Raw genomic sequence first — 25678 nt, forward strand, 5'->3', positions numbered from 1 at the left:
TGTAATTTCAGAGTTTAATAAACACTTGAATGACTTGACCTAGCGGTTTAGATGAACCGTTCTCATCAAGGAGCACAGGATGGGGAAGCGCCGAGCTGAGCCAGAGGAGGGGGGGCATCTTTCCCAAGCACACCTGCCTGTGACCGCATTTTTCTAGGAATGTCACTTCCTGTGTACATCTCTGCCACCATCTTCATATTTGTTGTTTGAGATTTGGAAATATCCCGAGTTTGTCTCTCTTACTTCCTTAGTCAAATAGCAAACAAAAAACAAAAAAAAACAAAAAAACTTGGGGATGAAACCCGCCATTTTCCTCTGAATTCCAGATACAGGTTGCTCATTTGTATCTCTGAGTAGTTTTGTCTTATTTATGTCACAGTTTGAAGAGCTTGCTGGGTCCCCATATTGTTCTGTGTACTGAGGTGGCTGGATTTCTTTCTCTTTATTCAGACATGGCTATTGATCTCTGGACGGTGTTTAATATGAAAAGTTATAAATCTCCACACAGGAGAACCACTTAGCCAGAAATATTTGGGCAAGTGGACATGTGGGGACGTGTGTGAGGAGAAATTCCTTGTGTCACTGTTGTTCGGCCACCGGATGGACGCTGTTGGAGAGAAGGCATGTCAAAGGCTTGAACCTGCACATGACGGAAGTAGTCAAACCAGCTTCCAAAAGTATTATGCGGTGTTTAAAATATTTTAGTCACAAATCGAATGTCAGCTTTAAGTGCAGCGTTTATGGAGTACTGGCTGCTCCGTATGATGTAACCCATAAAAAAATACAAGTGCCCACACATTTCCATGAGACAGCACTTTTCTCTAAGGAGCCCATTTATTTGGGGGATACTACTTTTATAGCACCAGCAAGGCCAGTGAGAAACTTCCATCTGTTGTACTTCTTTCTGCTTCTGCTGTCTCACCATCTCCACTGGCGTCAAGCTCAGACTAAGCCACCACTGGATTTTGTCCAGATTCTAGCAACACCCCGCTGGTCTCTGCAGGCACACCGGCCCCGCTTCTGTCCATTCTCCGCACAGTTGCCAGGTTATTCGGATCATATCTTCTCCTGCATAAAACTCTGAAATGCTTTCCCATTTTTTTAATCCGTCAGGGTTTGATTAGGGAAAGGAAACAACTATAAGTGAAATGGACCAAGGGATTTATTACCGAGCTTAGAACTGACACAGTTGTTGAACAAGTGAACTGAAAATCAGCTCATCCAACATCAACTTGCCAATTTCACCATTGCTTCTAAAATTATAAATTGTGTATCTCCAATCTGGTCTAGGACCTGGTACAGCGGATGTAGGGGCAGGAAGAGGGCTTATGTCTGTGAAATTGGACAGTATATTGCTGTTAAAGAAATTCCACACATTCATATGTTAACTATTCAGAGGTTCAGAAGTCCTACTCTCTGAAATATGAGATATAATTGAAATGGATCTCCACCCTAGGTAGACAGAAAAAACTCTTAAGAGTAATGGCTAGGGTGAAATAGCTGTGGCACAATTTCAGTGAAATGAAACTAAAATTGCTCCCAAACTACCTACTCACCACCCAACTCCAGTAATTTAGCCAATTTGCTAAACTTTTTTTTTTTTTTTTTTTTTTTTTTTTTTTGCGGTACGCGGGCCTCTCACTGTTGTGGCCTCTCCCGTTGCGGAGCACAGGCTCCTGACGCGCAGGCCCAGCGGCCATGGCTCACGGGCCCAGCCGCTCCGCGGCATGTGGGATCCTCCCGGACCGGGGCACGAACCCGCGTCCCCTGCATCAGCAGGCGGACTCTCAACCACTGCGCCACCAGGGAAGCCCTGCTATACATTTTATAAAAGTTCATTTATGCATATGTTTTCCAAAAAGACCAATCCTGCATATTGTCTCTGGTTGCCAGCTCAGTGGTATAGTAGTGCTGTTCTCTGATTCTGTTCCTCTTTTTATTTTCTTTAAATTTCTATGTTCTTTTTTTTTTTTTAATTCCATACCCATTGGAATTGGAAGAGTTGTTTCCTCTGGTCAGGCTGTCCTAGTAATTGAAGATTGTCCTCAGTCTCTCTGACTGCTCAGATTTCACACCTGAAGTACAACAAAGCTTGTGGCCGATGTGTTCATAGCTCTGGCTAACCCTTTTCCCGCTACCTTCTGTGCAGGTGTATACAGTGTGGCAGCTTGCCACAGATGCTCTGTAAAATGCCTGAAGCCTCCTTTTTGCATGGGGTGGGGGGTCACTCCTGTTTGCACAGTTGTGCACTGCAGCTTTCACTGCCCACTTACTGTCTGTATTCTGTGCACTCTCTCTACGGAGGAGGGCCATTAATAGCCCCTTGCCTGCTGACTGAGAAGAGAACAAGTTCCAGGGTGAATATAGACCCAAAAGGGCTCCCTCACTGCAGAGGAACTAGGAAATCTACCTGCATATTTTAATCCACTAAAAGATACATTCTAGCATAGAGTGGTGTTGGCTATAGTTCTTTAATCTTTTATCTTTTAAGTGTGGGTTACATTGTATGTGATCACAGAAAGCACCAACTAGCTGTGCCTGAGAGTGTTAGAGGAATTTCCCAGAGGAGATGACATTTCCTAGGTGATGTTTTTTTCACTGGCAGCTTGTGAGTTTGAAACTTACCAACATTGCTCTTTCAAATCTATATCAATTAAATACACAGTGTGGTGCTTTTCTAGTAAAAGTGATAGTGTTTCGTCAGTTTATCCAAGTTTCTGGCCCCTGGCAATTCTCTAGGAACACATCGGTGAGGCCATCAGCCAGAAGGAGGGAAAGAACAAATGAACCCATATGGGATATTGAGTCTATTACTAATGGTACTCTGATTTCAGAACTAGCTACAGTAACAAGGAATAAGGCATCGAACAGTGAGTCCCTAGACATCATCAGTGGAAAATATTGCTGTCTGTAGTGACTGGTAGCTACAGATTGATTCTCTAAATAGATACGATCTTCTTCTGCTGTGCCCGCCACGTGAAGTATTTAGCTTTTGGAAGCCTGGCTTGCAGACGAGCACTCTCAGACAAAAATGAATGGCCATGCTAGCCACAAGTCCTAAAGTTCTCTGTCAAACAGTCTAAATCAATCACGTATGCATTGCACGCTAGTATATATCAAACACCTGCATTCCAGATCATTGTAGTGGCTTGATGTAAATTGGCCCCATAACTCAGTATTCCTCTTTCTCCACCCCTGATTTATTTTCACCTTGTCTTATGTATGCGCTACACCCATTACAAACTTGTGCTATACCCATTGCTTCTCTAGTCAACCACTTCCTCTAGAAAGAAATAACCCAGGACGTATATAATACTTTCCAGAAGGAGCATAACAAAGCTACTGTTTTCTTGAAGGTGTGTGCTGGGTGCCAGACACTTTTACAGGTCTTTTTACCTGTGCTATGTACTTTAATTCCCATGGCAGCCTATGAAATGTGCATTGTTGTTCTAATTTACAGATGGGAAAACTGATTCTCAGAAAGTCACAGAAGGCCATCAGAGGGATGTGCCTCCCCCATCAAAGGGGGAAAATGGTCACAGAATGTCTTTTAAAGGAACAACGTGAAAGAACAAATATTTAATGAAATATCTAAAAGAGGTAAATTCATAGGGACAGAAAGTAAATTGGTAGTTACCAGAGCCTTGGGGAAAGAGAGAATGGAGAATCATTGCTTAATGTTTACAGAGTTTCTGTCTGGAGTGATGAAAAACGTTTTGGAAACAGATACTGGTGATGGTTGCATAACATTGCGAATGTAATTAATGCCACTGAATTGTACATTTAAAAATTGTTAAAATGGCAAATTGTATGCTATATATAGCTTACCACAATTAAAAAGAGGGGAGAGGAGGAAAAAAGAAAAAGGAACAATGTGAGAGCTTCGAAAGACACTGTTTTACTCAGTTCCCAGCAGACTGTTTTCCACCGTCCGTCTGGGTGTGTCTGGTTGGTGCTCCAGTGGGACACTGTCTCTGGCTGTGGTTTTGCCCTTGACTATGTACCTTCACCACTTTCAGGATCGTCTTTTTTCTTCCCAAGCCAAATCCCTTCATTTAGGAAATGAAAAGCACTGGAATCGGGTCCTTGCTGTCACTGATAGAAACTTGGTGCACACTTAACTTGTGTCACAATTGAAAGTAAACAGAGGAAAAACAGAGAGGTATTTGCTCTTTTTAGAGACAACAGACTTCAGTTTCAGTAACTCAGTCGCTCATTATGCCTAAGAATTTTTGCTTTTCAGTATTTTTGAAGTGTATTTCTGAGGTGCCCCCTAGGCAAAATAAAACATCTAGAATGGAGAGTTTGTTTTTCTTTTTCATTATTCAACCTAGATATAGTCCCTCCAGCTGTTTCGGGGGGCAATAATCTGTGAAATCGTCGTAGTCAGAGATTTTGTCGTACTTCTCTTTATATATCCAATTTCCACATGGCGGACCTTCAAGAGAAATTGGTTCACGTGGATAGTGAATGAGTCATGGAATGATCAGTAGCTTCAGTAAATTTAATTTAGCCGAAAAATGACAAATGAAACAGTTCTGATACGTGGCTGCTTTTGAGACAAGTTATTGATTATGAAGTTTTGGTTTTCTTTAACGGAGATTATTTTTGAATTATCCAAGGCAGCATAGCTATGACTAATGAGGTAAAATGAAGCAAAAGAAAAATGTGAACTGAATACCAAGAGATACTTCCAGTAGATTGGGATTAAATTAGGCAGAGGAGTCCCAGTGGAAGTGGTTGGGGGACATTTAACGCCACGCATGTCACTTAGAGCCGCAGTGAACTTAAGCAATTTACAAGCAGCAGACTCTGACTTTGGCAGGATGATAAGTGAGATCGTATCTCTAGTCTCATTGATTCTCTCTCTTATACCGGTATACGTTCACAGCTTCATATCCCCTATGGACAGAATTTATGTGTGTGTTAAATTTTCTGATTACAGTTTTCTTTTTTCCGGAAAACACTCTTTTTAGAGCATCTCCTGGTCCCATCAGAAATGTCTTACTTAAGTGGGAAAGTCCAAACTGTTCTGAGCCTTGTGGGGCCAAGCAAACTGGGCTGCACCCTGACCCACGAACCCTTGACAATGACTTTTGACTGCTCTTACTACCCACCTCCTCTGTGCCGTGAAGTGATCTCTAATGAACCTATTACAATGAAAAATTTATTTTGGATCCAGAAAAACCCTTATTCCCATACAGAGAATCTGCAGTTGAATCAGGAGACGGAAGGCATCAAGGAAGAATTGTTGGATTTTAAAGCCCAAGGTGGAGGAGCTTTGGTGGAAAACACAACCACTGGGATCAGCTGAGATGTGCAGACCTTGAAGTGGATTTTGCGGAAGAGACTGGCGTCCACATCACATCCGGAACTGGGTTTTATGTGGATGTAACTCGCTCTTCAGAGACCAGAGCCATGTCAGTGGAGCAGGTCAAAAGCCCTAATTTCTTGGACAATATTTGCGTGTAAATTCAGAACCATCAGAACTTCAGACCGTGGATTATCCCTACGTGTCATCTACATTTGGAAATGTCACTGGCTCAGAGGCACGCTGTAGAAGTTTGCTAGCTAGCAAAGGCATCTGTCAATGGGACCTAAATTAGGAACATTTCACTTCATAAAGAAAAAGCATCCAGGAAGGAGATCTTAATGCACTGGTCACCGGAAGACCCAATGGGTTAATACTTAGATTCATGTATATCATGGTGCGCAGTAGCGGTGGCACAGTCTGTGTGTAAACCTCAGTGTTCCATTAGCAGCTTCAGTTATGCAACCTCAATTTTCTTTCTGGATTTTATAATAACCAGCAATAAAAATTCACTGTCGGGTGAAACCTGGCAGGCAGAGACTTGGCACAGTTGCGAATATGTTTCCTTCTCCTTTTACAAACCAGGAGGGGTAGAAGAAAATCCATTTTCCTGTTTTTGTCATAATAGGATCTTAAGCAAGAATGGGCAGAAGGAAAAGTAAATCTTTCAGGGACAAAAAGAAAGGATAAGCCATGAAGCCGTTTTGTATGTGTGTGTGCTCTCCTTCTATATATACGTAGAATATACATTTAGATGTGTGTTTACACATATATGTATATATTTATATGTATCTTCCATTGCCTGTTTCATAGGCATAGAACGTCAGCTGCAGTCTTTGCAAAGAGTCAGTTAATCTTTAAAATACTTAATATTTCAAAATTTTATCTGCATTTTTTTTCCAGTCAGGCCTTTCCCTTTTACACATTTATATTATTTGAAGACTATCCTGATATCAGGGATTACACATTCTTCTAACCACTCAATATAAGTATTATTGTGTGTGCTGTGAATTTGCTTTGCTGTATAGGATAAAGGACAGAATGAATAAGAGAAAATTAAAGAATTACTTGCTACAGTTGACATAGATTCAGAGGCAGTCTTTTTACATTCTGGGTGCCCCTTAGGTTAAAATACAGATTTTTATCTCAATGAACGAATGTACAATGAATGTACTTCTCATTAAGTCACTTTTTCCCCTGCAGCCTCCTAAAGCCATGAATTTCTTGGTAAATAATCACAGTAAGTTTTATGGACTCGTTGGTTTAGAGTAACTTGTTTTTTTGATTTAAAAAATTTTTTTATTTTATATTGGAGTAGAGCTGATTAACAATATTGTGTTCGTTTCAGGTGTACAGCAGAGTGATTCAGTTATACATATACATTTATCAATTCTTTTTCAAATTCTTTTACGGTAACTTGCTGAATTTGAGATTTGGTCAGTAAAATGCCTTTCTCATGGACCAATACTAACTGAATGAATGTTGGATACATTTTTAAAAGGATGAGTGACTGAATGACTAAATTCATTCATGTGCTGTGGTGACTCTATGTTGATAAAATCCAATCTATCAATTTTCATTCTCTTCCTTAGCTTACTGATGTCCTTGTTAATGAAATTCTCCATGGAGCTGACGGAACCAGTATCAAGTGTGTCGTTATTGGGGAAACTGGTTGCTCCTGGCCTCTGACTGAGAGTGAAAGAAAGGTTCTACAGGCAACAGCTCACGCTCAGGCTCAGCTTGGCTGTCCTGTTATCATTCACCCGGGAAGGAATCCAAGTGCACCATTTCAGATTATCCGAGTGCTGCAAGAGGCTGGAGCAGACACCTCCAAAACAAGTTAGGTCACACCTTGATAGGTAAGCAGACCATCTACCAATTAGTGCGAACCATCGCAAGATTCATGAATGATCAAATAAATAAAATCATCAGATCAATAAAGCACTAGAAAAAAACTACGAACTACTTGGAAGATAGTATTTATAAAGTTTTACCATAGACGTTAATAAAAATCACCAATGCCATTTTTGTGTCCCTACCCCGTGTCAGTATCCTAGGTATTTTGCACAAGGCATTTCTTTTAATTTACTTAATCCTTCATAATGCTTCACAGTTGGTGTCCCCACTTTGTCTCAGGGTATGATGTCACAGTTGGTGCTAATTCCACATGCTCAGTGTTTGCCAGTAGTTAAGAGTGATAAATTTATCTGCAAATATAAAGGGAATTGAATGGCTTTCACCCTGAGAATAAACACACACAAAGAAGTGTTGAGGTGTGTTGTTGTGACTGGTGGTTTGAATCATCTTAATTTTGGAAAATGCACGGCTAAAAAAATAATAGTAATACGTATATTATTTGTTTGGCGGTATTATGTCTTAGTTTCCTATGGCTTCTGTAACAAATTATAAGAAACTGGGAGGCCTCAAACAATAGCAATGTACCCTCTGACAGCTCTGGAGGCCAGAAGTCTGGAATCAAGGTGTTGGCAGGGCTGCGCTTCCTCCAGGGATCTACAGGAGGAGGGTCCCTTGCCTCTTCTAGTGTCTGGTTGTTCCAGGCTTTCCTTGGCTTGTAGCCTAACTTCAATTTCTGCTGTCTTCACATGGTCTCCTTCTGTTCGTCTGTGTCTCCTCTTTTTCCAAATAGGGTCACTTTCAGAGATTCAGAGTGCTGAAACATGGACATGTCTTTCTGAGGTCCACCACTCAACCCCCTCATATTGTATTAGACCCGTGGGGCTCAGCAAAATAACTGACTATATAAATAGACGTTGGCTGCAGTTATTTGTATGAAGAAGCCTAACAATGCTGCAGAGGCTAGACATCGGCCTTTACGTTGAATTGATGAAAGAATTAACACAGTACCGATGAGACTGATAATACGTTACAATTAATTCTATCTTGCAAAGTGGAATACAGCCATGTTAGCAGACTGATCAATCCTGATCATCAGACCCGACAGTCTGTTATTTAATAAACGAATGCTCCTACAGAACGTATTGGTAAAATGCTTCATCTTAATAAAAATACTGTAAAATCCTGTGCGGAAAAAAAATAAAACATATTATAATTGTGGCAGAACAGAGAAGCCAGTGTTAACGGGGAACCTGAGGGACCTCAAGGTAAAGGCAGTTGTCCTGGCAGCTGGGTTGCTATTGAGATCAATACTTGGCTATCTTCAGGAATCTTCTGGTTGTACTGATAAAACAGAGGGATGTTTCTGGATACTGGTCACAGAGGTAGTGCATCGCAGTGTGAAGAATAGAATCTTTGGACCCAGAGACATGTGCTTTTAAATCTTGCCTCTACCATTTGCTATGCAATCTTGGGTAGCTTCATTTGAATTTAAAATAATGTATTTGATAATATACTTTTGTATGATATGGAATGTATGTAGCACCTTTAATCAATAAGGATTTTTGATTCTTTTTAAACAGTGTGAAGTATATCAGGCATACAAAAGAGTATCGATAATATATATTTTAAAATTTTTAAAATATTTATTAAGTTCTTGAAAACATTGCATTCTGCTGTTATTATATAAATCCTCTCTATATGCCCCTTAGACTACAGTTGTTAATCGTGGTGTTCAAATATTCTATATTCCTACTGATTTTTTGACTGCTTGATCTATTGGTTACTATGAGAAGTATGTTAAAATCTCTCATGGTGGATTTTTAGTTTCTGATTGTACATATTTCAGTTTTTGCTTCATATATTTTGAAGCTATGTTATCACATGCATACAAATTATTACATCTTCCTGATGAATTGAAACTTATATCAACATATATGGAGCTGTTTTATCTTGCAATGTAAGCACTAGTGTTTTATTTTATTATTTTTATTTTTTAAATAAATTTATTCTATTTATTTTTGGCTGCGTTGGGTCTTCATTGCTGCACGTGAGCTTTCTCTAGTTGAGGTGAGCGGGGGCTACTCTTTGTTGAGGTGCGCGGGCTTCTCGTTGCGGTGGCTTCTCTTCTCGCAAAGTGCGGACTCTAGGCACGTGGGCTTCAGTAGTTGTGGCACACAGGCTCAGTAGTTGTGGCTCACGGGCTTAGTTGCTCCGCGGCATGTGGGATCTTCTCGGACCAGGGCTCAAACCCGTGTCCCCTGCATTGGCAGGTGCATTCTTAACCACTGCGCCAGCAGGGAAGCCCAGTACTAGTGTTTTAAAAGCTGTTTTATCTGATGTTAATGTGACTGTACCAGTCTTTTTGTGTTTGTCTTTATAATTTACATGTGTCTTGTATAAAAAGCATATGGCTGGGTTTGGAGTTTTACCCATTCTCTTTTTTTATATGCTAAATTCAGTTTATTTGCATTGACTATGTTTACTGATATGCTTATTTCATTTTTTTTGTCATAGTTATCGTTAAAATTTCTTGATTTCTTTTTATTGTTTTTTTTTTTTTCACCTCCATATTCTATTTATCCTCTTTACTTCTTTGGAAGGTATGTGTACGATTTATATCCTATTAGTAGTTATAGTAGAAAATTTAACATGTATATTTAACACATCAAATTAAAACATTTTAAAATATAGTAAACAGGGCTTCCCTGGTGGCGCAGTGGTTGAGAGTCCGCCTGCCGATGCAGGGGACACGGGTTAGTGCCCCGGTCCAAGAAGATCCCACATGCCGTGGAGCGGCTGGGCCCGTGAGCCATGGCCGCTGAGCCTGCACGTCCAGGGCCTGTGCTCCGCAACGGGAGAGGCCACAGCAGTGAGAGGCCCGTGTTACCGCAAAAAAAAAAAAAAAAAAAGTAAACAATTTTACCTTCCTTCCTTCCTAGTAATACAAGAACTTTAGAAACCTCAGTTACTCACCATCTAAGTCTTAGGCTATATTTTCCAGGATGTGGGGTCTACCTGATTTTTGTTTTTTTGGTCACACTGCATGGCTTGTGGGATCCTAGCTCCCCGACTGGGGACCGAACACAGGCCCTTGGCAGTGAAAGCGTGGAGTCCTAACCACTGGACCACCAGGGAATTCCCTACTTGATTTTTTTTAATCCCAGTGATAAGAGATTATTTTATTATTAAAAAACATGGTTAATGTAGATTTAGATTAACTTTTTTGCTTTTTTTCTTGGCTTATCATTTCCTCTCACATCTCAGACCTTTATCCTTAAATTACTACTTATTTCCTGAGGTACATCATTTGAAGTTCCTTTACTGAGGGTCTGTTTTGGTAATAAATGCTTAGATTTCATGTGTCTGCAAATGCATTTATTCCTTCATTCATAAGAGATCATTTAATATAATAGATAATTTATAATAGTGAATTAGAATAGATAATTCTATTTAAAAGTTATTCTTTCTAAGCCCTTTCCATTTTTATCTGACATGTATTATTGCTGTTATATCAGCTCAAAGTAATTGTGCTTCCTTTGAAGTAACCTGTCTTTTTTTTTTCTGATGACTTGTAGCATCTTTTTCTCTGGTATTCTGTATTTTCCCTATCTCAGTGTGAATTTCCTTTTTATTTTGTATGCTTGGAATTCCTCAGTAGAAGGGTATTTTTCATTGTTTCTGGAAAATCTCAGCCATTGTCTCTTCAAATATTGCTTCACCCATATTTCCAGATTATTTACATTGTAAACTATAAGTTGATATAGGTAGGATCTTAATACCTGCACTTCATACTTCCATCCGTTTGCATCTTTGAGCTGTAATTTCTTCAGTTCCATCTTCCTATTTACTCCTTCTCTCTCCAGTGGAATCAATCTGCTGCTTAGTCTATCAATTTGGTCTATAATATTAAGAACTATAGTTTTTATTTTTTCTTCTGTAAGTTCTATTTGGTTACTTTTCAAATCTCCTTGGTTAATTTTGATAATTTCTTTTTCCTTCAACATGCTTTCAGCTTCATCTTTAAAAAAAAAAATTAAGCATACAATGTTAACCTTGCACTTAATAAATCTAATTCCCACTGTCTTTTTATTCTGAGTGTATAGTTTGTTGGTTCTTCTGGCCCTCACTCATTATTTCCTTGTAAAATATTATTGTGATCGTAGATTCCTTGGGAATTATTACAAATCCTGGGTGGGAGGGTCTTTTCCTGGCCTTTTGTTTGTTTGCTATGTTTGTTTCTTATAGGCAGTCAGGGGGCATTACCAACCTGAGACTACTTTAAATTCTTAAAAATTAAAAGACAATTTTTACTGTGGTAAAATACACATAACATAAAATTTACCATCTTAGCCATTTTGAAATGTCAAGTTTGGTTGTGTTCAGTACATTCACGTTGTTGGGCAACTGATATCTAGAACTCTCTTCATTTGCACAACTGAAACTCTATAGCCACTGAACATCAACTCCCCATCCCCCCACCCCTGGCCCATGGCAACCGCCATTCGATTGTCTGTCTCTACGAATGTGACGACAGGTACGTCATACCAGTGGAATCATACCGTATTTATCTTTCTGTGACTGTTTAAGAATTTGAGGGTTTTAGAACCACACAGGTGCTATGAATTCTGGCCCCCAAACTCAGTAAGTGCAGGTTTGTGGTTAGAGATTCTCATGGAAGACTTTTTTCCCAACTGCCTCCCCTCCACCAGAAGACAAGACTGAGGAAGACATATAATCTCCAAAGACTCCTTCTGTGGGCCAGATTTGCACTGAGTCCACCCACATGGGTGTTGTTCTGGGTGAGAGGAGTACTCCCTTCATGTGCTGGCAGAAGCTATGTCTCTGATTTATTTCTATTCAGCCCCAGTTCTTTCTCACTTCGTCCTTTAAAACCCCCCAGGCATCAAAAAAACAAACAACCCAATTACAAAATGGGCAGAAGGCCTGAACAGACATTTTTCCAAAGAAGACATACAGATGGTCATGAAAAGATGCTCAGTATCGTTAATCATCAGGAAAATGCAAATTAAAACCACAATGAGATCTCACCTCATACCTGTCAGAATGGCCACCATCAAAAAGAACACAAATAACAAATTCTGGTGAGGGTGTGGAGAAAAGGGATCCCTTGTGCGCTGTTGGCAGGAGTGTAAGTCGGTTCAGTCATGTGGAAAACAGTACGGAGGTTTCTCAAAAAACTAAAAATAGAACTAGTATATGACCGAGCAATTTCACTCCTAGATACATATCCAAAAAAGCCAAAAACACTGATTCAAAAAGATACGTGCACCGCAATGTTCACAGCAGCATCATTTACAATTGCCGAGATACGGAAGCAACCTAAGTGCCCATCAACAGGTAAATGGATAAAGAAGATGTGATGTCCAGACCTACTAGAGAATGGACTTGAGGACACAGGGAGGGGGAAGGGGAAGCCGGGACAAAGCGAGAGAGTGGCATGGACATATATACACTACCAAATGTAAAATAGACAGCTAGTGGGAAGCAGCCACATAGCACAGGGAGATCAGCTCGGTGCTTTGTGACCACCTAGAGGGGTAGGATAGGGAGGGTGGGAGGGAGACGCAAGAGGGAGGAGATATGGGGACATATGTATATGTATAACTGATTCACTTTGTTATAAAGCAGAAAGTAACACACCATTGTAAAGCGATTATACTCCAATAAAGATGTAAAACAAAATTAAAAAATTAGAAAAAAAGAAGGTGTGATGTCTATAAACAATGGAATACTACTCAACTGTAAAAAAGAATGAAATTTTGCCATTTGCAACAACATGAATAGATTTGGAGGGTATTATGCTAATGAAATAGACAGAGAAAGACAAATACTGTATGATATCAGTTATATGTGGAACCTAAAAAATACAACAAACTAGTGAATGTAACAAAAGAGGAAAGAGACTCACAGATACAGAGAACAAACTAGTGGTTACCAGTGAGGAGAGGGAGCGGGGAGGGGCAAGATAGCAGAAGGGGATTAAGAGGTACAAACTACTATGTATAAAATAAATAAACCACAAGGATATATTGTACAACACAGGGAATATAGTCAATATTTTATAATAACTAAAAATGGAATATAAGCTTTAAAAGTTGTGAATCACTATGCTGTATACCAGAAACTTACATAATATTGTATACCAATTATACCTCAAAAAAAAAAAAAACATGCAAACGGCTGCTCTAGGTCACCCCTTACTCCTTATTTTCTCTGCTCTCTCTTTTGTTTCTGCCCCCTGAACAAGTCCTTTACTTTCCTACCAGCTTAGCCAGGCATTTAAAAATATGATATTTTGTCCCCTTTCATTTTATTCATTATCTTACATGTACTACGTTGGCAAGGTATCCTGTGAACGTTTAGCCTGCCCTACTGCTTGAACTGGCTCAAACTAATTCTTAAAGAAGAATCTTTCTAACTCTATTTGTTTATACTTAGACATGTAGGTAAGTGAGAAAATGAGGGCTGGCATTAATAGAACATAACCTTTCATTGAAAATTGTGAAATAAACGTTAACTTCTACAACAGTAGGACTTCCTTGTTCATAAAATCAAACTCTATGTGTGTGTGTGTGTGTATGTTTACTCCTTGCTCATAAAATCAAACAACATGTATAGGTACATAAAATGTATATACACATATGTATATGTATTTTCTTTTAAACAATAAAGCTACAGTATCTGAGATTCGTTGGCTGCCATTTCAATGCCTCCTTTTAAAATGGCCCAGGATGGAATGGAGAGCTTGAACTGACATCAGACAAACTCAGAGCATCCTAGAAAATCCTGAGACCAATTCTAGGACAGCCAGCCATTCTGTCCCTATATTATGGATTATTCAGGGGTCCAGGCCTGAAATACTACACCTAGAAGTTATGAACATTTCAGAGGACAGGCAACTGGGGAAAATGGCCTTAGAAAAAGGAGTGCATTTGGAAAAACAAACCAAATAAAGTAACAGAAAAAAAAAATTCAGGGAGGCAGAGGCAGGCAACTTTAGCTTTTTGATGTGAGTGTTCACAGCAAGACAGTTGCCAGGCTGGCGTTTGACTAGGTCAGCCTTTCACAGACTCTCTGAGGTCTGCTGGGCTGCATACACAATCTGACCTGTACTGAAAGGGCAAGGACTTCAGCTTCTATAATGGGGACAAATCACAAAAGAACATGTATTTCATGCAACAAAATGCACATACAACACACAAAAAGAAGAGCATGCTGAAAACAAGGCCTCCCGGAAAACAACAGGAATTTTTAGCCTTGAAAGAGAAGGTTCTGAACCCACAGGCTGCTGTGACTGTGGGTAGCAAGGTAAGATGCTGGCTCTGTCCTGCAACTCTTTTTAGGACACTGGGCTTTCTAGCCGGACTGCCGCTCAGCCTTGACTACCTGTAAAACTGTTCATTCATCCCCCTAAAGGTAGGATTTCTGTCCTTTGAGAATACAAAATAAAATATCTCCAGGTGTCCACAATCCATTGATGCAATTAAATTTTTTTAAAGTTTTTCTAATCTTTTTTTTTTAATTTAATTATTTGGTTGCACTGGGTCTTAGTTGTGACAGGTGGGCTCCTTAGTTGCGCCTCCAGGGCTCCTTAGTTGCGGCACGCAGGCTCCTTAGTTGTGGCATGTGAACTCTCAGTTGCGGCGTGCATGTGGGGTCTGGTTTCCTGACCAGGGATTGAACCCAGGCCCCCTGCATTGGGAGCATGGAGTCTTATCCACTGCGCCACCAGGGAAGTACCAACAATTCAATATTTTTAAAGATATATAAATCTTCACTAGCATTCATAATAAGGCATTTTACCTTAAAATACATGCACACACACATAAAACAACAACAACAAAACTGCTATGTGCCTATCCAAAAGAAGCAGTTGAGACCCTGAGAGAGAAGAGTTAAGGAATGGCCAGCACCTTAGGACACCTCTGAACCACACTGTTGTCATGTGACCACTTGTGACCTGCTTCAGGTCATTTGCCTGGAGAGCACAGCCTGACAAGATAAATCTGCTTCTGTGTCTGGGCCCCTCCCCTAACCATCTGTTCTCTTTAAGAAATACAGGCCTGTGGAAGTGCCTGTGGACTGCGGTGGATGTAACCCTGGGGAACATTGTAGGGGGCTGCCCTTGACAGTTACAGCCGCCCAAAGTCAACATTTGTCGAAAAATAACACCAGCACTTATGTGTTCCCGTTTGGGCTTTTAATTCACAAAGGCTTTATGTGTTTTAATCACGTATTAAAACTTGACTACCTGTTAAAACTCTAGCCACATTTCCAGGTGGCATGTGATCACAGCACCGCCTCTGCCCCTGGTTTGATACAGGGTATATGGGATTGAAGAAGATAACCCATGGAGAGTCTTTTTGCCATCCGCCTCCAAGGAATTTTCTCTGCAATGTACTATAGAGTAGCTGTAGGTATTTTTATGACAGCAACATTCTGTCATCACCAAGGCAAGCTGGGTAGAGCAACATGGCTGGAAGGTATCTGGGGACTAACTATTCGCTGATCAAACTCGGAGCCACTGGGACGGCCAAAGACAGGTGCTACGCCTCAATCTTTCTCCTACTTACGGATTTAACAAACCAAAGGGCTTTCATGGAAATCCAGGGCCTAGAGTTTGATTAGAGGCACAATGCTAATTAAGTGCAGGAACAGAGCACATCTCTCTCTTTGAAAATTTCTCCCTGTGGAAGGGAGAGGAATTTGACCCAAGGGTTTCTGAAAGAGGAGAAGGCAGATTGCAGTGGATGGGCTCTTTACCCCTGATTATTCAGGCCAAATTCATCCACCTCCTTAAAGGACACAATTTAGATACATTTGTTTTCATGCTCTTAATTAGATTAAGTGAGTGAGTGGAAAATCACTTCATTTATTCATTCATTCAACAAATATTTGTTAAGTGCCTAATTACCATATACCTGACACTAGGATGTAGCAGGGGACAAGACCCATTTTCTGCCTTCAGCACTGCTTACTTCATTATAATAATGGTGACTTAATCTTAAGGGTGTCTTTGTAAATAATCATCTGGTATCCTTTGTAAATAATCATCTGGTATCCTTTGTAAATAATCATCTGGTATCCTTTGAACTGTACAGTTTTAATTCCTGTGAATACTAGTGAATGAATGTGAAACCATCCAAAAACAATTCCAGGCAAAAGTCTGGCAAACTTAAAAGTGACCAAAATATTTTTATATATTTAAATAGCGTGGAGGTACTTTTTTTTTTTTTAAAAAAAGAACAATTGGAATGTTTTGCGCATGAAATGGTTTATAACACTTAGAATCCTCTGCATACGGTGCTGTATTTCTTAACAGTTATTGTTAGGATCTTGTGTATGCATGCATTACGTGCAAAATGCACAGTGTGTGGTGAGAGGAATGAGTACGTCTTGTAGAGTATATACTTTGTACATGTTATATATAGTAAAGACAACTTACTTAGTCATATCAGTTCAGATCCAACTACGGAGCGAGAAATTAAAGACATTAATTCAGGCAACAAAGTAGGGGCCTGATAAGCACATGAGAATTGTTAAGAGAAAATATTTACTAGTAACAGTGCCCTTTTCTCATTTCCTAATATCCACTGACATTTCTTCTGTTACCCGTATGGCATGAGACAGGAAAATGTAAGAAAAACGAGATGTTTTTAAACATACAATCATGGCTACTGGCATAGAATTAGGTATGACGGTAGCTAAAGTTTACATAAAAGTCTACACTGCAACCCACAGAATGGGAGAAAATATTTGCAAATGAATCGACAGACAAGGGATTAATTTACAAAATATACAAACAGCTCATGATCAATATCAAAAAACCAACCCAATCAAACATCAAAAAAACCCAATCAAACAATGGGTGAAAGATCTAAACAGACATTTCTTCAAAGAAGACATACAGGTAGCCAAGAGGCACATGAAAAGATGCTCAACGTCACTAATTATTAGAGAAATGCAAATCAAAACTACAATGAGGTATCACCTCACAATGGTCAGACTGGCCATCATCAAAAAAGCTACAAACAACAAATGCTGGAGAGGGTGTGGAGAAAAGGGAACCCTCTTGCGCTGTTGGTGGGAATGGAAATTGATACAACCGTTATGCAGAACAGCATGGACGTTCCTTAAAAAACTAAAAATAGAGCTACCATATGATCCAGCAATCCCACTCCTGGGCATATATCCAGAGAAAATCATAATTCGAAAAGATACATGCACTCCAATGTTCAATGCAGCACTATTCACAATAGCCAGGACACAGAAGCAACCTAAATGCCCATCGACAGAAGAATGGATAAAGAAGATGTGGTACATATATACAATGGAATAGTACTCAGCCATAGAAAGAATGAAATAATGCCACTTGTCGCAACATGGATGGACCTAGAGACCGTCATACTGAGTGAAGTAAGTCAGACAGAGAAAGACAAATGCCATATGATATCACTTATATGTGGAATCTAAAACAATGGTACAAATGAACTTATTTACAAAACAGAAATAGAGTCACAAATGTGAAAAACAAACTTGTGGTTATGGGGGGAAGGGGGAGAGGGATAAATTGGGGTTGACATATACACACTACTGTATATAAAACAGATAACTAATAAGGACCTACTGTATAGCACAGGGAACTCTACTCAGTGCTCTATAATGACCTATATGGGAAAAGAATCTAAAAACGAGTGGATATATGTATATGTATAACTGATTCACTTTGCTGTATGGCAGAAACTAACACAACATTGTAAATCAATTATACTCCAATAAAAATTTTTTTTTTTAAAGTCTACATTGGTTTGTAGAGAGCACTCAGTGACAAAGAAACACAAACCTTGAACACATTTCTGTGTGATGTCGTGTGGTGACATTGACCACAGCTATTCTTTCATGAATGCAGTGCCTATTCTATGTCTGCCTGGGACAATGGAGAAAGAGGGAGTGCTGGGGTCACAGTGTCTGATTCTATTTCTGACACCAGCACTTACTTGCTAAGTGACCGTCAGCAAGTCATTTAAGCCTCCAGTCTTTTGCTCATCTGTCAAAAGGCATTAAGAAAAATTATTTTTTAACCCTTACTGTGTTAGGCAAATGTCCCTGATTATCGTTTATCATGGTTTTCCTTTCATTGCAAAACTTATTTTAAAAGAAATAGAAAATCCAGGCAAATACCGGACAAACTGAAATGGAGCAAAACTACTTAATATACCTAAAAGTGCCGAATAAAATGCAATTAAGTTATGCTGGTAATTGGTATGTGTTGAGTATCCTAAATCGCACTCTTTAACAAAGACACTTGGGCGAATCAGTCCAATGTCAAGAGCAAACGAAGGCACCAGTCCTGTATTCTCTCTGATACATTATACCCACCAAAAGCTTCCACAAGTAATTTTTTTCTTCTAGAGACATTTTTCATGACTCTGACACCATTCCCGTGAAATGTGACATTATAACAAAAAGGATTGCCATGTCTATGAGATATATCTTCACTCTCCTCAATACCATCATTCCTTGAACTGTGTATCGCTTACATGAAAAACGCAACCTCTTTTGTGCTCTGTGGTAGCTGGAAAGTTCATATGGTAAAAAGCTCTTCCTAGGGTGGATAAACTGTGAAATCCATTTTAAAATGAGGTTTTAATTACATTTCGCAATTCAGAGCCAACTTCTGGTTTTGGTGTAATTTAAACAAGAGTTTTTTTCTCTTGCAGCCATCTGTTCCTTTTCCTCAAGCCTACACTTATGTCATAATATTGAAAATGTGACGTCATTCCCTCCTATGACATCATTAAACATGTCTGTACGATAAAGACCCAAGAAGAGAACTGAATCACGTGGGAGGAAGACGCCTGTTCAAATATAGATAATGAGGAATGTGTAAAATAAATACATTGCAATCGGAATTATTTTTCTATTGCTTTTCATTCCCAGTTACTCCTTACAGTTGAAAAGACTGTTCCATACAAGTAATGCTTTATCACCAAAAAATCCTCTAAAAAAGACAAAAGAATCTTTAAAATACCTACATATATGGGAATAAACTAGTATATTAATGTGAATGCACCATCTGAATTGATGGCTTTGAGTTTGTGTGAAACCAGAGTTCCTGGTAAATATTTAATTGAAATAATAAATTATACTTTCTAGCCATAGACGATGTTTAGGCCGTACATTAAAAACTTACTTCGTTCTATTCAGTTTCTATTTTTGACATTAAAAAATAAATTAATTGAAATTCATCAATTAAGAATTTTTCAGATTTTGTAGGTAAGTTGCAACTGCCGTTAATGGTACAGAAATATACGTAGTGTCTTAAAATTATATTAACGTTGAATTTATTAGGTTATAGTAATTTATACATTAATTTCTTTTAAACATTGTATTACAACTATTTTAAAAGTTATTTTAGGTTGTTACATCAACAATTCTAGGTGAGTTTAATAATTCTTTTAAGTGGTTGTTGAAGAACTCTCAAAAAATTATAAAGAATCCCACATGACACTATCTGTACAAATACTCATTGGTTTTAAATTAAGAAATTCAGTGAAGAGGGAGACAGGACTTTTTTGGAGTTCTTTTGTGGTAAACAATTTTTATAATAATCAGTCATTGAAATTAAACATTGTTTTAAATAAATCGGTTATATATAAGCATCTCCTTAGTATCGTATTTTTAAGTTAAAAAAATTTTTTTTAATGACTTGGTCGAGTTCATAAGTTTTGGCACTGAAGATATTCTGTGCTTCTGTATGTGTCAGGCCCTGAGCTAGTCCAGTCTCAAAATACAGCGACACTCACAGCGCTTACCCTCCAGGCCCTGGAATTCACAGACTGGAGGAGCTGATGAATTCCAACAAAGTCACTGCACAGTATCATGGAAAGTGCACTAGCCTAGGAGTTCCTGGAATTCCTGGGTTCTTGATCACTTAAGAGACCCAAGCTTCAGTTTCTTCATTTCTGCAACCGTGTTCATATGCAGCATCAGTATTTCACCAGTTCATTATGAGTTTCAGAACCTGCCCTTTCCATGCTCGTGGTAGCATTTAATGATGCCAACATCTAATGAACTGCCCGTGGCAGGCCCTTGATTCTCCTTCTAAACTTCTGTCACCATGGAGACCGTGTCCCACCGCTTACTCTTCCTTCTTGCCCTATTCTGGTCAATGACAGTATTATTCGCCCAGATGTTAGTCTAAAGTCCCCTCCCCTCTGCAGCCCCACATGTTAAAACCTGTCTACGACACTAAGATCTCCAAATACAGCCCCTCTGATCTATTCCTCTGTTGTTCACTTAATTCAGGTCCTCATTGTCGCCTGAACTACTGTAATTGTCTCCAAACAGGAACCACCCCCTTAGCTTTGCTCCCTAATCTAGCCTCCAAATTGCCATCATCTTTGCAAACACACATCTGATTACATCCCCCACCCCGATTTACGATCCTTCAGTGGTTCTGTGTCACCTTCAGCACAAAATCCAAACATCTTGGTCATCTGGTCCCCACCCATCTCTCCATCTCATCTCCCACCCTCTCTAGTGCATAGGCAGAATCTGGGCTAAAGCCACACTGCCCGTGACTTTGAGTAACCTATTTCCAACCTAGTCCGTCTGGTGGAAATACCCTATTCTCTGCTCTACTAGGCAGAGTCTTTCTTCAATATACAACTCATCAGAGATTTTGTTCTCTATGAAGCTTTTCCTGGATGAGCCAAGCAGTGTTTGATATCTCCTTCTTTGTGTCAACCCAGTTCCTAGTAGTACTTTCTTAGACTTGGTAAGGTCTGAAAAGCCATTCTGTGTTTCCATGTCTCTTTTCCCTAACAGACACTGATCTTCTTGAAGGATGAGCCCCTGTATTATTTGTCTTTTTTTCCCCAGCTCATACTTCGTAGTAAGTAGATGATCAACAATTTCTTATTAGATGGATGGATGGGTGGGTGGGTGGGTGGATGGATGGATGGATGGATGGATGGATGGATAGAAGCGTCTCCCCTCATGCACTTTAGCTCTGATAAATTACAGCCTTATCTTCTAGAAATGACAAGCTCTTTTACCTCTCAATAGGTGTTCTCCTGGATCATCCATCCGTCACCGGACACTTAAACCCCACCAACCTACATCTAAATAGTTTTCTTCAAGACTCAACTCAAAGGAGTCACCTCTTTCATTATTCTTTCATAATACTTTGTATGTCTTTGTACTATAAAAAGCTTTCAACACATTTAATTGTAATTATTAATTTAGATATCTGGCTCCTTCCCTAGACTTTCAGTTCTTTGAGACAGCAGCTTAAATTTCTTATTCATAGGAGTATCCCAGCACAAAGGCTAGCACGGGGTAGGTGACAGCACAAGACAGTAGATGTTGGCTGCATTAATTCATGAAGGTGTGCTTGAATGTATGAGATGAAATCATGTATTTGCGAGTATCTTGAAACTATAAAAACCCAAGACAAATGTTAGGTAATGTCATCATCTTGATAACACCACGTGTTATATCCTTTCCTCTGCTTCTTAGTTCTCGCTTCCCAGAGAGCGCAAAGCTCCTTGTCTAAATTATCTCTTCACACAGACTTCCTTGTTCCCACTCAGAGTGCATTTTGACATTAAACTACACCCCTCAGCTCTTGGATCAGATCTAGAATATAAAGAGGTTTGAAAAACAGAACCAACTGTCTTGCGTTTTAATACTGGCCTTAAAACATGTATGTACGTGATAACCATATTCTGAAAACAAAGATAGCCAAATGGCATCAGAGAACCATTTTCTTAGTCAATAGCAATATATGTGTCATAAATATAAGCCCGTTCCTTACATAGAGAGAATCTGTTTACTGGTTGAAGAGCCAAAGTGTCAAACATGCAACAAAAGAATGATATAGCGTGAATAACAAGAACAAATACCTGATTCGAGCACCTCATCTTCCTCTTGGGAAATCTCAGGACATTTTACAAATGACATTGCAATCAACTTCATTCACCTGGAAGAAGGGACTTTCTCCAGTGTGAAATGCAGTAGCTCTTCTGCATCTCAGAGTCACCTCATTGACTATTTAGGGCAAGAGGTGAAAGATATATACCTTAAAGGCTGGGGAAGACTGGAATAAGAGAGAATATAATTATTCATGGATATAGAATATGGAATGAGGAAAACTGGCTGCGGTTGACACCTTCGCTCTTATAAGAAGTGCTATGAGATCATTGAGGGGCAGGACCTCCGTTTAATCCTCTTCTGACAGACGTCAGGCAGAGTACATTTTCCCCTGGTACCATTTTGACATCTGGGGTCAATTCTTTCTCCAAGTGAAAAAAAATTCACATGCATAAACGCAACTTCAGTAGCACCTTGACAATCCCTGGAAGTCATCCAGCTGAATGTCAGTTTAATGTAGTTAAGTCACCTTGTTAGACATTCACGGTGCAAGGTGAGATGCTTTTGTGATGGGGTGTTTTTCTCCATAGGTAAGTGCTGACGTAAGGAATGGAGCAGCTGAGGCGGGTGAATGCTGTCATCACAAAAGGGGCCGCAGGGTCTAAGAACATGGCTTCTGAAGACGAACGCAATTTGCATTTATTCACCACCTTTGGGAAGTTGAGACTTACAAGCTTTTCTGAGACTTAGTTTCCTCATCTATAAAATGGGGATGATCATACTTTTCTCATGTCGTTTTTGTAAAGATTAAATGAGACAGGGCCGTTTATTTTGCCTGAGGATTATTGTTTTATTTTCTTGCTTCACCTACTTCTCCATCCTACCGCCTCATGAATATCTAATACCAAACTCATTTTATTTTCAGGGCTGTCTTCTGAAAAGTATGTCTGATCATTGACCTACTTTTCCCCATGGATTTTATACTATGTTTCCTCCTTCAATAGGGAGAATTTAAGTGCACTCATATCTTAGTTGCCTTCACACTAATGTTCAGTTATCTAGGGTGTGTCACATCATCAAATGTCACTAATAATAATAATATGTATGTATGTATGTATGTACATACCTGTATGTATGTGTGTGTGTGTATTTATCCTGGCTTTCTAATGACAGCAAATTTGTCTGCCTCCTTTTTAAACAGCATTCTCCTGATGGTCAAAATCAGCTTAACTGCTTCTTTTCTGAAATATTCTCGCCTACATATGACTGTGAAATTTTTAAGAGTGTTTTACAGAGGGACCATTTCCCTCAAAGACACACTCCTTTCTACGTGCTGTTCTACAGGGTAAGAATTCCCAGGGATTACATTTGAAACTTCCATGTGTAGATGAATCTTACTGAACATGTTCGTCTTCCTCTAGAAAGTGATCCCTGCCTACGGTACCATTCTTCCGATAACATTTCCAATACAGGCAGGATTTATATATAATTGACATCTGGAGATCTAGATGCCTACGTTCCCCAGCCCTCTCTGAGATGAGGTTTTTGGAAGACCACATCCATGAAGATCACTCAGGGCCTCGTGGGCCACGGTTAAGGCCCTGGCTTTTTCTCGGAGGGAAATGGGGAGCTATTGGTGGGTTGTGAGGGGAGGAGAGACCTGATCTGACTTAGGTGTGTAGATAGATTTTGGTTGCTGTATTGGAAGACTGTAACAGAGGAAAGGTAGAGAAGTAGGGAGAGTACTTGGGAATCTATTGCAGGGATCCTGCAAGAGAAGATGGTGTTTTGGACCAGGAGGGTAGCAGGGGAGGTGGTGACGTATTTGGATTCTGGTCCTATTTTGAAAGTCAAACCAAAAGTCTATCTTGATGGGCTAGATGTAGAGTGACTCAGAGGAAGAAAGAGGACAAAGCTCCAGGATTTTTGGCCTGAGCACTGGATGGATGGAGTTGCCATCAACTTAGTTGGAGCAGCTAGTTTGGGGCAGGACATGAGGGGTTTAGTTCAAGGCATGTTAAGCTTGAGTTGCCTATTAGACAACCAAGTAGAGACGGCAAGCCATTAGGCATGCAGGTCTGAACTTCAGGAGAGAGGACCTCATTATAGAAGACCCTTAATATGTGCCACTTAGTATTTGTAAGAGGCTTAGAGCAACATAAGTCTCCTAGTAAGAAAGTAAGCAATGGTCACAATTAATATAGTTCCTTCTCCTCCTCTGAGCATATTATTAGAAATATCCAAAATACCTGTAATGGTCAAATCCTGTCTATTATATGTCGTTATGCTTTGAGCTACTGATTGAAGACCTCCACAAACTAAGCCTTTCTTACTTTTTTGGATAAGTTCCATTTTTCAAGTGCAGTTTTTGAGGGTACTGCGGGGAGGGAACTACATTTCAAAATAAAAATTAAAACACACAGTGTGCACACAAAGTCAACGTAATTCTGGAAAATGTCCTTTGAGGATAAAATATGTAGCACTGGGACTTCCCTGGTGGCACAGTGGTTAAGAAGCACCTGCCAATGCAGGGGACACGGGTTCGATCCCTGGTCCGGGAAGATCCCACATGCCACGGAGCAACTAAGCCCGTGCGCCACAACTACTGAGCCTGCGCTCTAGAGCCCACGAGCCACAACTACTGAAGCCCGCGCACCCTAGAGCCCGTGCTCTGCAACAAAGAGAAGCCACCGCAATGAGAAGCCCGTGCACCTCAACGAAGAGTAGCCCTCCTCGCCACAACTAGAGAAAGCCCGCGCGCAGCAGCGAAGACCCAACACAGACAAAAATAATAAAAAATTTTAGAAAAGGAAAAAAATACTAAACTTATCTCTTCCCCCTTATGTTATTTTAATTGTGTATATTTCATTTTTAAGCATGGTTCTTTGGGGAAAACAGAATATGTTTACTATAGTAAAACACATATTCTTTTAGCCTAGTAATTTTGGAAGCAAAAATGGTCTCCATGGTAAGAAGATAGAAAAGGAGTGGTATTAATAGAAGGTAGCACAGAGCTAATGTGCATTTTATAGCATAAAGGAAAGACGTTTTTAGCCTCCCTGCCTTAAACAACATCGTGAACTCTAAGTTACGCTAAACGGGTGAACAGAATAAAAACGAGCCAGCTACGATATGATGGCTGAGTGAAGGTCAAGACCAACTCTCCGGCAGCAGCCCAGGACAGCAGAGCCCTCTCACACTCGGACACAGAGGCTTAATTGGTCCTCCTAGGGTTTGGAAGAGAGGCTTTGAAAATACTTCTGACCCCTTAGAAGCAGATTTATAGACATACAATAGTGCTTTAATCCTTGCATCCTGGCATTGCCAAAGTAATAGGATATCAGAATGGATAAAACCCTAATAAGACAAGGATTATCTGACGTTGCAACTCTTCTCCAAGCCCATCTTGGATCCCAAACAATCACTTCCTTCCTCTAGGTCCTTAACTCCTTTCACACAATGTTTAATGAGGTGTATTTTTTCCTTCACATTTTTTCCATATTGCCTCCTGGTAGGATTTTTTCTTTCTTTCTTTCCTATTTCTCTCTGTGCTTGAATCTCTACGATGGCATTTTGGGAGTTAATTTTAGGCCTCCTTTTTACTTGTTAGAG

At 39.7% G+C, this 25678-nt stretch overlaps 2 protein-coding genes across 2 annotated transcripts in view; one reads left to right on the forward strand and one right to left on the reverse strand.

Moving 5' to 3' along the window:
- The window catches only part of RSU1 (Ras suppressor protein 1), a 356063-nt gene that overhangs the window by 52784 nt on the left and 277601 nt on the right, over positions 1-25678 (reverse strand). The gene's annotated exons all lie outside the window — the stretch shown is intronic.
- PTER (phosphotriesterase related) overlaps positions 3810-25678 on the forward strand; it is a 30259-nt gene continuing 8390 nt past the window's right edge. Inside the window, 4 exon segments of the mRNA XM_027121966.1 lie at positions 3810-5338; positions 5341-5433; positions 6904-7149; positions 7151-7170. Coding sequence (XP_026977767.1) covers positions 5000-5338; positions 5341-5433; positions 6904-7149; positions 7151-7170 — 698 coding nt within the window. The 5' untranslated portion in view covers positions 3810-4999.

This window comes from Aethalodelphis obliquidens, unplaced genomic scaffold, assembly GCF_003676395.1.
Source record: "Aethalodelphis obliquidens isolate GAN/ISIS:26980383/991018 unplaced genomic scaffold, ASM367639v1 scaffold23, whole genome shotgun sequence".
NCBI classification, from domain to species: Eukaryota; Metazoa; Chordata; class Mammalia; order Artiodactyla; family Delphinidae; genus Aethalodelphis; species Aethalodelphis obliquidens.